Here is a 12,424-nt window from a genome sequence, read left to right on the forward strand (position 1 = left end):
ATGGTCTCCATAAACCTTTGCGCACCGCACCATCTCCGACCCCGATCCATTGCGGCATGCATAACGCGCTAGTCCATGCCGTTTTGTCAGAGGTAGAAGCTCATCTAGACAAGATGTAGCTGCCAACCCCGCTTTCACTTTTTTTTTTTTTTGTTCGCGCGCGGCGGGCACCGCGCCTCGATTCATTGCGGCATGCCAGCGCGCTATTTGCCTGTCTAGTCCTTGCGAGGCTGGCTGCCGTTATGTCAGACGTAGGAGCCCATGTCGACTAGACTAGCTTGGCGTTTCCAAGGACACACGCCGGATTCCGCTGCATAAGAAATGCGGCCGTTATATTTTTATCTGTTGCCGCGCGCGAATGCGCCTTTAGTAGACTGGTTGGCGCGCGGCGATTGCAGAGGACTCGCCTTCCGTTACTTTACCTTTACATTTTGTCTGAAGTGTGTAGCGTGTGTGTATCAAATTTATTACGACAGCTCTTTAAACGGTTCTTCGTATTTCTGTATGTAGCGCGCCAGTGAAGGGTAAATTGCGCGTAACCTTGTAAATGTGTGTCGCGACGCGTTTGCGACTCGGAACATTTATTTCATCGTTTGCCCGTGAGACAAATGAATAGGAGACAAATGAAGAAAATGAATACTGCCTTCTTACGTGTTTACTTTCTTCCGCTATTGAGTTGTACAATGAACTCGCATCCAGTTATCTCATCACTTATCTCGAACGCGCCAGGCACGCTAGCGACGTGGTAAAATCGGATGGCAGGGTTCCTAGCGGTCGTTCATGCGTACTCTAAGGTAGCTGTTCTGTGTCCCCGCTAGTGATAGCAGAAAGACAAAGTGGTAAGGGCTTCTAAAGCAGCCTCTCAAGTTGGAAGGGATACGACTCGGCCATGCATCTGATATGATTCGCGCTCTAGAACCGAACGAAGCTTGTCGGGGGGATTAGAATAGCTTCCGAAAGTTTACTCCATTCCTTGCCGCTGTGATGGGACTTAAGTGTTCCGATGTGTCTGTGTTGAGACGTTATGTAGGCACTACATCGACTGTTTGTTGGTTGATGTATCTGTATGTTGTGTCGTGCTAGTAAAGGCCTGAAATCACTTCCCAATAAAGCCTACAGGGCATATGTACTGTTTGTCTCGTCTCCAGGTGGTGACAATGTGTGATTGATTAATGGTCGAACAAGCACATTGTGATGCTTGAAACATGGGGCCTTTCAAACTATACTTTGGGATGGCTTCATCAGGGCAGTGTCCTGCTGACCCTCATGTACTTCACAGTGAATGTATGCCACAGCAGTATATGCGCGATAAGATCGAAAATTTATGTATAGGTTACGGTTAGTGTCCAAAGCGTTAAAGGTATGCCACAACGCTCAAGGCATGTCAGTTTCGTGGTAAGCATTCCACATGTGTAGGTGTAGGCGAACCTCAACCGTAGCTCTTCTGTCTAAACTTTGCCTGCCTCAAGGAGACTAGTGCATTTTGTATTGCCACATTTGTTCACGGAGAATAGCTGTACACTAATAGTAAATAGTAAAAGACTTGAATCGCGAATGGAAACGAGGTTGAGCTAGTTCGTGTTACATGTTATAAAGGAAGGAACTGAACATATAAAGCAAGAACGACGCCACATGGACTGGCGGCATAGTTTTTACTCATTGTTGCGCATGCTGCTTTTCACTAATAATCATTACTACCATTGCATAGCCTGTGAAAGTGAAATTAGAGCCCTTGGCCTTTGAAAAATATACCAAGCACTTGGTTGCTTCAAATTGCAGGTTTCTGCAACATGCACTAGTATAATAGTAGGCAAGTGCGTACAGGGCACCGCGGTAGATTAGTGACCATGGCGTTCTTTTTTCATTTATTTTTTATTGATGCATAAATTTGTTGGAAACAACTGCTGGGCCCATATTTATGCATAGCAGTTTTAAGTTTATCGCATATTTACATATGAGTGGAATCAGGCAAGCATGTACATACAAAACAAAATAGGAAAGAAACAGGGTATTGTATGCAGAAGTAGTATATGTCTTTGCAAAGGTTTGTGTGTAATTTTTTTACTACTAATGTTGAAATGGATACTTATATATTGGCAAGGAAGTAATTTTTTTAGCAGTGCAGTTTTATGAGAGAAGACGAAATTGTTAGCCATTTTCAGCTCTTGAGGTCGTGAATATCAGATTTTTTTTGGGGGGGGGGGGGCACCATGAAACTGAATCGATTATTGGCGACAGGTTTTACGTTGCTGCTCGTTTTAAATGATTCATTGAACTTCTTGTACTTTATTAGGTATAGTAAACAAGCTTGGTGACTATGAGGGGCTTCTGTGTAAGATGTTAATCAGAACTACTTCATATGCCGGAGAAAATGGTAACTGAGGTGACTGACAGTAAGCTATTTATTATACGATTGCTTGCATATATATGCAGTGGTAGTCGAACTCAGCCATTTTACTACTATCCGGTCTCTGGGGGCTTTACTGTAATCATTTAGGCATAGCTTGTGCCAACTGCACCGAAAGTTGACTGTTTAACTCGATTAAACGGTAGTGGGGCATTTTTGGTGTAACATATTCCTGGTTTGGCACCGCAAACGTGCGGTATTTCTGTATTATCTTGGAACCCACTGTCCATCTTTTCCACCGTGCACTTTTTCTTATTGCAATCAGCCTTACTAAAGTATGTACAATGTCGTTTATCATGAAAGAGAACATGCGGGCGTGTAGCCTCAATCTGCAGTGGCTGCTCAGTGTGCCGTTAAGTGACAGCTAAAGAAAGCATGTCCGCATCAAGGTGTCATCTATTGGCAAACAAAGTAATGAGTTATGGCTCATGGATGAATGGTGATGCCTGCACCGTGTATTCTGACAGTAAATCGAGCATGGGGCTCGAGCGTGGTTGAAATGTTCAAGCCCTGTCTCATGGTTCACATAAAAAACAGCGCCAATTACGAGGGACAAGAGAAAGAAGGAGACAGACTCGTTATTGGTGCTGTTTTTTATGTGAATCATGTCGTACCAACTCGCCCAAGCAACCACGTTACCTGTCTCATGGCCTACGCGAGCTGTGCTTTGCCTACCAGGCTTAGTGCATGGTTCGCACCTATTTAAGGCGAGGATCATGTGCTCAGCTGGTTCTCGCCTTAAAGCAGCACTGACATCAAATTTCAGAATCGAGATGTGCCCTTTCAGCGATTGCTCGGTGTGCGTAGGTCATCTTAGCCCAATTTGAATGGAATACGTCGCGTGGAAGTCATTTCATTTCGGCAGCAAACAGTGCATGAGAGTTTAATGGAAATTGGAGTGCCCTGCAGCATCGACACTAGTGCTACGTGTTCAGTGTGATACATTCCACAAATACCATCCTGAGTGATGATGCCGTAGTAGCGATGACGTGTACGATCCGAGTGTTCTTATTGTGGCGCTGAAGCCTGAAAATGCACTCGCTCGTCTCATCTGATCTTCGTCGCACCAGTTTGATTTCGTAAAATTATCAAGATGAAAACCACATTTAAAAGAACGGTGAAAGAAAAAAGCATGATTAAACGTGTGCTTGTCGATCACCATGTTGGGGAATCGTTGTGAGTTGCACTAATCTCGTTCGAAGGACAAAAAAAGTGCAATGAGGCCAACACGCCAACACGACCACAGGCTATCGAAATGGAACCGCGTATAGTCAGATATTATTGCTAACAAGTAACACGCAGGTATCGTTGAATTTTAGTTCACTGTAGACTTTGCGTCCGCGTAATACCGTGTTACTACCGCCGCATCCGCGAGAGGCTGGATAAGTGAGGCCATCTGGAGACGCAAGGAACCTGACAAGCAGGGAACGTATTTGATTTCTCTGCTGGTGCTCATTGCCGCTGGGGATATTCCATTGACCCCTCTGCATATACCTGGATGCTGTGCACTCTAAAACACACCAATATAGCTTGGGCACCTCTTCAGTGCTGCTTGGAACGGCGTCCATTTTGGAATCTGAGTTCTGCAAAAGGTCGATCGAAGCAAAAATATTTCATGACGTCGTGAATCGCGGGGATTCCAAGCTCCAGACTATCGTATTCAACCCAAGTCGACACTTGTACGGCGACGACAGCAATGCAGGTGGCAAGGCATGACTGAATGTGTCCGCCAAGCAGACGAAATATTTGCGGAGAAGCTGAGCCTGACGTCACTTTTTTCTGTTGAGAAGTGGTCAGCTGTGGCGCGATCTGGAGGTGACCGCGAAGTAGCGCCACGGCTAGTGCTCCGCAGCGCTAAAAGTAGCGGGATTGCCGGCCATTTTGAATTGTGCTAGGTACCAGTGATATAAATAATTAAAAGTGATGGTTATTCACCCCTCAGTTGCATTTTAGGTCACGAATCGCTGCTACAGAATCTATAGCTACTCGCTGACGCAAAAATCTTGGCATGAGTAAATTTGATGTCAGTGCTCCTGTAAGTTTCAAATTATTCTTGCATGGCACTAAACCCCAAATTTTTCAAAGACCTTATGTAGACTTCGCATAGGCTGTGTCGAATGGCAGTGGCAATTTTCTTTGGCACTGTGCGCATGCAATCGCTAATGCTTCGCCACAACGCTTTGCCTAATCACTAATGCTTCACCACAATGCACATCTGCACACTGCGATGGACAGCTAAAAATCAACGCTCTTGCTGGAAACTGAGCTTTTCCTAAGGGTTCACTGACTTCTGCTTGCACCTGAAATTAGTGCGATTTCAATTGCTTTGCCCCATAAAGGTGTGAATTCACTGGCAAATTTTCTTCACTTGTTTGCGCTCAGTGCCCGAGTGCGTTGAAGCACCCCTAGAATTGAAGCACTCAAGGCTTTTCACTGCTTGGGCATATGAACAATTCTGGAAAGAGTATGTGCACGAGCTAATCAGTACGAACTTATCTTCGTGTACAGTTCTGCAGGAATGCGCTCAAAAGAGGACACAAAAAATAGGTCTCTAATGTTTAGATGCCAATTTCTTGTTTCCCTTTGTGCAGTCGCCCATGTTTGACGGCAAGACGCCCAACTGGTACCACTTCATGTGCTTCTTTGCCAAGCAGCGGCCAAAGTCCGTAGGCGACATAGACAAGTTTGGCACATTGCGTTATGAAGACCAGAAGCGTATTGAGGAGAAGATCGGTGAGTGGCTTGGGTCTTTGGTTAGAGTAGTGAGTGATCGTCAGTGTCTATGTTGCCCCCCGTCTTGCTTTCCCCTGTTCCTCTTGCGCTTATAATGGACCTAGACGTAAGAGTTTGTCATTCGGTACTGCTTTAGTCATTTAGGGATAAGCTTTCATGAGGAGGAACTGCTCAATAAAAGCGTAGTGAATTCCCAAAGTGAATGGTTTGCATGGTTTACAAATTGTTATGGTTGCCTTTATGAAGTGGTTCATGATGGGTGAAGGATGTTTTGACACTGAGCCCCTTCATTATTGCAGAGGCCAAACTGGCCACAGGAACTACTGAAGAGGACCTGAAGGACTTTGCCACTGAATATGCCAAGTCCGGCAAAAGCACCTGTAAAGGTTGCAACGAGAAGATTGCAAAAGTGAGTATAAAAAAAAAACATCAAGGCTATGCGTGCATTTATTTGTGAAATAGGTAAAATAAAGGCGTAGCTGTATTTTGGTGTACTGTATGCTTGGATTGCCAAAATATATCTACGAAGGCTTAGGAGATAAAAAAAGGAGAGAGAAGCACATGCAGCTCGCGATTGTCCAATACAGAAAGAGATAAACAGGTGAAATTTTACAGGATCTGTAATGTGCAGGACGGATAATGACGAATGGCTTTCAAGGAAAAAGAAATCGTGTTGAAGAGGGCAGAGAGTCATGTTATGTGATGAGGTTATAAGATTTGAAGTTATGGGGTGTAACTGACATGGGGCACGATGATGTAACACCTGTAGCTCAATTTGTGAAAACATCAGTGATGTCTTCCAGTTCCACTGTGGATGCGGCCAGCAATTGGGCGGACCCCTCTTAGAGGGGTGTCTGACCAGCTCTCCAGAACCAAATAAAGTTCATTTTTCTTCACTTCATAGAAGCCATGGCCATAATGAAGTGTGAATTTACTGCAGCTGTTGAGGATGCAATGTAGCATTATAGGGAATAATTAAATAAAATTTAAATTTTCTCAGTCTTGCTTGCCTTCAGTTACCGAATTAAAATGCCCAACGAGAGCAAGTCAAAACGGTGGATGCGTGCATATTCAGCGGCTCTTTTAGTTAGAAGTACAGGTGTGCATTCTTTGTTTTAGTGGCTCTTACGTTGCCATCTTGATCCATGACAGAGTAAGGACTCCCCTCCTCATCTTCTTGAATTATCCTTCATCGTAACAGGATCACTTGTTCAGTGTATCATGGTAGGTTTATTAATAGAAGAAAAAAAAACGAAGGTCAAGGTTACATTTTCAAATCTCGTGCCGAAATCTCCATGATGTCATGCATACGAGTTATTTTTTGTACGTTGGCGACATTAGCTCAACGAAATTTTCCTAAACATGGTATGCTAAGTCTGTCATTCCCTTAGGCGACAATGTTCCTCATTTTTGTGGATTAGGAACTGCTTAGGTGCCGTGCAAAATCAGCGATGCTGTGACGTTTGGTGAGGGAATTTTAAGGTGGCTCGGTAACCGCATTTTCTTTTTGCGTATCTTTTGCTTACCAAGCATCTTCTCGTAGCAAGCGTGGTGTTCTTAGTTGTGAAAAAGTAATTTATTGACAAGATAATATTAATTTTTTTCGTTAGTGTCGCTTTGATGTTTGCCCTATGCTTTGACTTCTCACTTTGCCATCACAGCACTGTGGCAATATTGTATGCACGATGGGATGGGGGGGGGGGGCTATAGAATTTGAGTAGTTGAGGTACAATTACTTTTGTTATTCTTACCGTGCTTTTTTTTCGTTCTTTCTTCAAGGGAGAGGTCAGGATTTCCAAGAATGACTATGACAGCGGCTATGCCAAGATGCGAGGGGCAATTCCAATGTGGTTCCATGTGGACTGCTTTGTCCAAAAGCGTGACGACCTCGACTACACACTGGGTGCTGAAAGGTAGCTACTTAGATTGATAAGTGTGTGAAAACTGGCAGCATTTAAGGGACTTAGGGCCCTGAAGAGATAAAACATCGCTGATGATTACGATGCTGCTCAATGGAGTGGAAACCTCCACCAGTTGCGTCACTCATTGTTCAAGAAGAATTGGGTTAGGCTGTTTTTTGTATACAGGTACACTGCATGGACAATTTTGTTACTGGCATGGACAATTTTGTGTATCCCATTCCACGTCAACTGCCACAGACGGACAGGGGTGTGACTGCCTTGCTAATAGGGAGACCACGGAAGGCAGTGCTTGGGCACATTCCACAACAGCCGTCGCAGACAGGCCTCTATCTATGCGGCGCTTAATTTCTATACATGCTGTTGATGTCATGCATGACCGAGGCACCACAGGGGGCCACCGCGAAGCCTGTCGTTCCCTTCTCCTCCTCACTATTGCCATATTCCGTTCTCTGCTGCACCCAGCATTCACCCTCTTTCATCTTTGTTCGCTCTGCCGCTTATGATGCCGCCGACACCACTCAACGCATCAATCGGTGCTCAAAAGCTGAGCTTCAAAAATGTTGGCGGCTTGCACTCTTCGTGCAAGGCTGGATCGATAGCAGAGCTTGTGGCCCACCTAGCTCGTGTCGGTTTCTACAGGCTTGACTGAGTTGTTGCTAGCTTTAGCTAGGCATTGCAAGACTTGGCTGTGGTTTGCACAGAACTTCATTGCTAGGTGAAGTGTTGCGGCTACGGCAAGTAAATGATTAGTGAGCTTGTTAACTGTTTGTCCTAATTTCAACAATCTAGTTACACCCCTAATTAGTCTGGTCATTTGAGTACTTAATTAGTGTGTACTTAATCAGCAAAATCTTCATTAACAAATAAGCTTAATTAGGAAGTTCTTATGAATATGACTGCAGGGAGCACGACGGCGGAGCAATGCACTAAGATGTGTAAGCTGATCATGATTCTGATAATTTTTGTTGATTTCACGGCCTAGCGTCGTACTAAAACATCTGTGCTGTGAAAGAATTCAGCAGCTCTTGCCTTACCGGGAGAATAGGAACAAGTGAGGCATTGCGCCATCGTGCTTGTTATACTACTTTCTTTTTTTTTTATCACATTGCACAATGCCTCCTCCCAACTGTTGCATTCCTGCGTCCCAGGAATTGGAGCACCATGCACATGCCGAGCAGCAGAACACTTCATTTGCTACAGGTGACGACGGCAGCCGTGTTCATATCCGCGCAACGATAAAAAGTGGCTATGTAAAATGACAAGTCCATGCGATAAAAAGATCAGATTGCCATATCAGACGCGGCTGGTCGCCTACAAGTCAACAATCAAGAGATCATTGATTAGTGGAGAACTGAATGTACAAATACGCATGTAACTGACGCACCTTCAATAGCCCCATTTCTTTATCTTGCCGGAGCCCGGTGTTTCGCGCGCATCACCACCGAAATCTGTGATCTATGAAATCTTCGCTTGGAAACCTTGCAGAGAAAGTGTACGTTTTGTCCAGCATATATTTTCGTAAGGTCGACTCCCTGCTGCCGGTCACATGCTACAAGCAAACGCTATTTCAGCTGATTGACCAGGGCCAAATGTCTTTGAGGAATGCCCTACAATAACCTTTTTTCTACAAAGCTGGTGGTAAACCGTGATGCTTCTCAACTGGTATAGAGGGCTTTGTGCTGAAGGCACATATAGCAGAGCAACAGTTGGCGATTCACGATTTCTTTATAAGGTCTGATCAACAGTAAATGGCCGATAAACTTGTAGGCCTTAACCCTCTGCTTTTTTTCATTGCATGTAGTTAGGGTTTAAAAATGCTTAAAAATTTTTTAATGTGATAAAATCAATGCCTAACCATAATTTGTGGGGCATCACCTCACCCAGAGTCATATATCTGAGAACTCCTGATAGTTCAAACTTTTTGATAATATAGTTCAAATAAAATCCACTGGTCCCTTCGAGTTTGAATTAACGAGAGTCGACTGTAGAATATTTTCTGAGTGAGCAGTTTGACATTTCTTGTCTTTAATATGAAATGTATTTTTTTAACGTGTATCTAGTGAGCATGACAAAGTTGTGAACAGAGTTGTGAAAAGCAATATGGTGCCACAGCCTTCCAGGTTTCATGACGCTGGGGGTCGATGACCAGAAGATGCTCAAGGAGAAGCTGAAGAAACAGGACAGGTGTGTTTCTTTTTCTGTGCGCATTCCCTTCACCATTTGGCTTATGGAAGCGTCACTGCTTCGGTTAACCAGTATGTAAGGGCTATAACTTGGAAACTGGTTTTGAATTTCAGAAAGCGAAAGCCGAAGGAAGGCGGGGATGTGGTCGACGGGCCGTCGGCTGCCAAGCAACCGAAGAAGGAGGTCGACCTCGAAGAGGAGAAAGCCCTCAAGGTAGAAGACGAGGCGTCTTAGCGGACATTGCCGTCTTGTTCTCTTCCTCTGTAGCAGTGCCGATGTCCCAGCTTTTCACCCCGTGTGTAAACGCCAACTGCTGGGCGTTGAAGAGGCAATTTTGTGAGCCCTATAGCAACTGCACTTGCAGCTCGTGCTTATATTAACAGTATTGAGCCCGCCTAAAAGCGATGCCCTTGCCTAGAGCTTTACTAGTTGATTTTTGGCAGCCATGACGCTGGCCTAATAATTAACCTGCAACATTAATTTGTGACCTAACTCACGTCAGGGCTTGACTTTTATATTTATTGCTGAAACATTTCACACTTCTAAAATCCAGCAAGGAACAGGTGTAATCAAATTCTGGTATAATAAACATGAATGTAACGAGTTAAATATAGTTAAGCAATTAGAAAACATTTTGCCCTTATGAGGGTGCACTAGATCTACAACTATATTGAAGATTTGGTGTAATGAAGGCACTTTTGTGTGAGATGAGACTTTTTTATCAGGAAATTGAACCAGAGAGCTGTAGCACTTGTTCACGGTACTTGTGCCATATGTGTCGAACACGTTGGACGTGTTTACACTTCAATCACCAACGTGAGAGGAGTCGTGGTCTATTTGTCGAGCTTTCTCAAGATCTACAGGGGCGGGACTACAGCTGTGGCACCTTTCTACGAAGCGTGCAGTAGGTTTGACATGTACCCGTTGGGACGGTGCTCAAATGTAGGCAGAGTATATAGCAGTTGCGCAACGAGATCTTGTTGCATGTTGATGAAAGTCGTATTGTAAAGATCGATCTAAAGCCCACCGTTGCGAGCCTTGCATTGGCTCTGAACATGATCAGCATGCTGCATAATTCTTGTAGGTGTGATTTGCAATTACTTTGGTACTTTAAAACTAAGGAATGCATCAATAAGTCACCCAGTCTTGCATTTTCTTGAACAGACTCATGAAGTGGCATAATTGATCGTATGTGTATTCTTCAATAACTTTGATGCATTGCATGCTATGAATGAATCAAGCCATCAAATCAATCAGTCCTCTAGAAACACAGTCTAGCCAATTTTTTTCACATAGACGCTCGGAGAAATTTATTGCGAATGCTTCGCTTTGCGCATGGTGAGTAGATGGCACACACTGGCGCTTGCTTGATTAGTTTGTCAGCTTCTGTTCAGTTTATGAAACCCATTTTGCCGACGCTACACGACATCGAACCTGGCCTCATTTAGTTTCATGCAACGTCTTCGAGAGAACACATGCGAAAAATCTGAAGCCTGTTGTTTGCGGTCTCCTTGTCTAGGCTTCTCTTTCTTCACTCACGAATTGCGTGCAGCCCCCAACATGGCCTACTGCATTTGTGAATTCTCTTGTCAGTCATTGCCAGTTTGTTCAATGAGAGTTCTCTGAAATAGCCAAAACTGTGCAGAAATTCTTTTTTCATCCTGTGTGTGATTTGTGCTTGTGAATACTCTGTTTTCCTATCTAAATTTTTTTCTGAGATGGATAAGGTTCCATTTAATTTGTTGTCTATCTTTTTGTTGACTTTCTATTTCTGTCTATTCAGCTTTTCTTTTGATTTTTATTTTTTATATCATTGCTCTTGTAGCTGTTGCAATTCGTGTCTGGACTGTTTTTTCTCTTTTGCACAGTGTTCAATTGCATTCTCTATTGGAATGTCAATTGTTTCGTCAGAACTCTTTTTTTCTTTGCTTGTGTGTGTTGTGTGTGTAACCTATTCCTTTTTTTTTCTTTCTTTCTCTTCAGTTCTTGAGGCTTTGTGTTTGGGCTCATGTCTGGTTATCTGTGCATGCAGTTTTTTTTTTTCCGGATGTCCCATCATCCTTTTTTCCTCTGGTGTTTCTGGCCTATATTTATTTTTTTTTCCCTTTTATATTAAAATCATTCCTCTCTGTGTTGTTTTCTTCTCTGAACTCTTGTGGCATGACTTTTCCACTGGCCTTAATAAAAGTAGTCAGAACTGGGTATGAGTGTTTGTGTCTGTTCCTCTAGTTGGGAAGGGCTTTGGTCAAGTTAGGAATTTGGACACCTTTTATTACACTAATTCAACTTTGGTGGCAACGATTCGAGTTTAGGTGCATGTTATCTACGTCCACTGAACAGGGTATGCATAGGCAGCGACTGGGGTTGTGTGGATAATAATTTGGTTGAATAGCTACGAATCAGATAAGTTGAATAGTATGTATCACAAATGATAAAAGAAAATGAGCCTTTTTATTAAGACTCATCTTTCAGAATATTTTTAAGCAGTAAATATAGATTTGTGGATATAATTTTTTTCTTTAGTTTCTAAAGTGAATTCTAGTGTAGCAGGATTTGGGCAGTATTAATGTGCAAGGTATAAGTGGTAAAATACATTGTTTTTGGATTTGCCAAGCTAAACCTCTATAGAAATTGTGGTCCGGGTACTGTATACACTTGACCTTCCAAGTGTGGCTGTGGAGATTCGCCCTGGATTTTTTGTTTCCCACACATTTAAACTTTAAAAAATTTATGGTGTTGCAAATACAATCTAATAGTAAGCTTGAAGTATGGAGCATCGGGGGCAGTGATTTCATCTGATTACATTGTTTGACAGCATAGCAGACCCGCACTGCTGCGAAAATGTGTTGTTGCGTCATTGACAGAGAAAAGGTTAAATGTGACAAGCTGAGAAAAAACTAGGGTAGCTTTGCCAGGAGGAAATGTTTAGACAATATCAGGCTTTCTATGAAAAGTCTTGTGGAAATGGCTCCGTTAATTGTTTTCTGTTTGTGCAAGTCTTCTCTTTAAACAAAATGATGCTGCTACTGTTTGGTATTATTGTACGAAAAATTGAAAAAAGGCTTCGGCCGGGGCACCTCCTGGCAACTTGAGGATAGTGATTTCAGTAACACCCATTGATGTAAAGTAAAACATATTTCAGTGACTGATACTAGTGTGCACAATTGTCAAGCGAACA

The 12,424-nt window shown here is 43.3% G+C and overlaps 1 protein-coding gene across 1 annotated transcript in view; it reads left to right on the forward strand.

Moving 5' to 3' along the window:
• The window catches only part of Parp1 (Poly-(ADP-ribose) polymerase), a 45,909-nt gene that overhangs the window by 470 nt on the left and 33,015 nt on the right, over positions 1–12,424 (forward strand). Inside the window, exons 2-6 of the mRNA XM_037416330.2 lie at positions 4,999–5,140; positions 5,440–5,549; positions 6,920–7,053; positions 9,175–9,246; positions 9,360–9,459. Of these exons, the coding sequence (XP_037272227.2) occupies positions 4,999–5,140; positions 5,440–5,549; positions 6,920–7,053; positions 9,175–9,246; positions 9,360–9,459 (558 nt within the window). The remainder of the gene's footprint in view (positions 1–4,998; positions 5,141–5,439; positions 5,550–6,919; positions 7,054–9,174; positions 9,247–9,359; positions 9,460–12,424) is intronic.

The sequence above is a fragment of the Rhipicephalus microplus genome, chromosome 8, assembly GCF_043290135.1.
Source record: "Rhipicephalus microplus isolate Deutch F79 chromosome 8, USDA_Rmic, whole genome shotgun sequence".
NCBI lineage: Eukaryota > Metazoa > Arthropoda > Arachnida > Ixodida > Ixodidae > Rhipicephalus > Rhipicephalus microplus.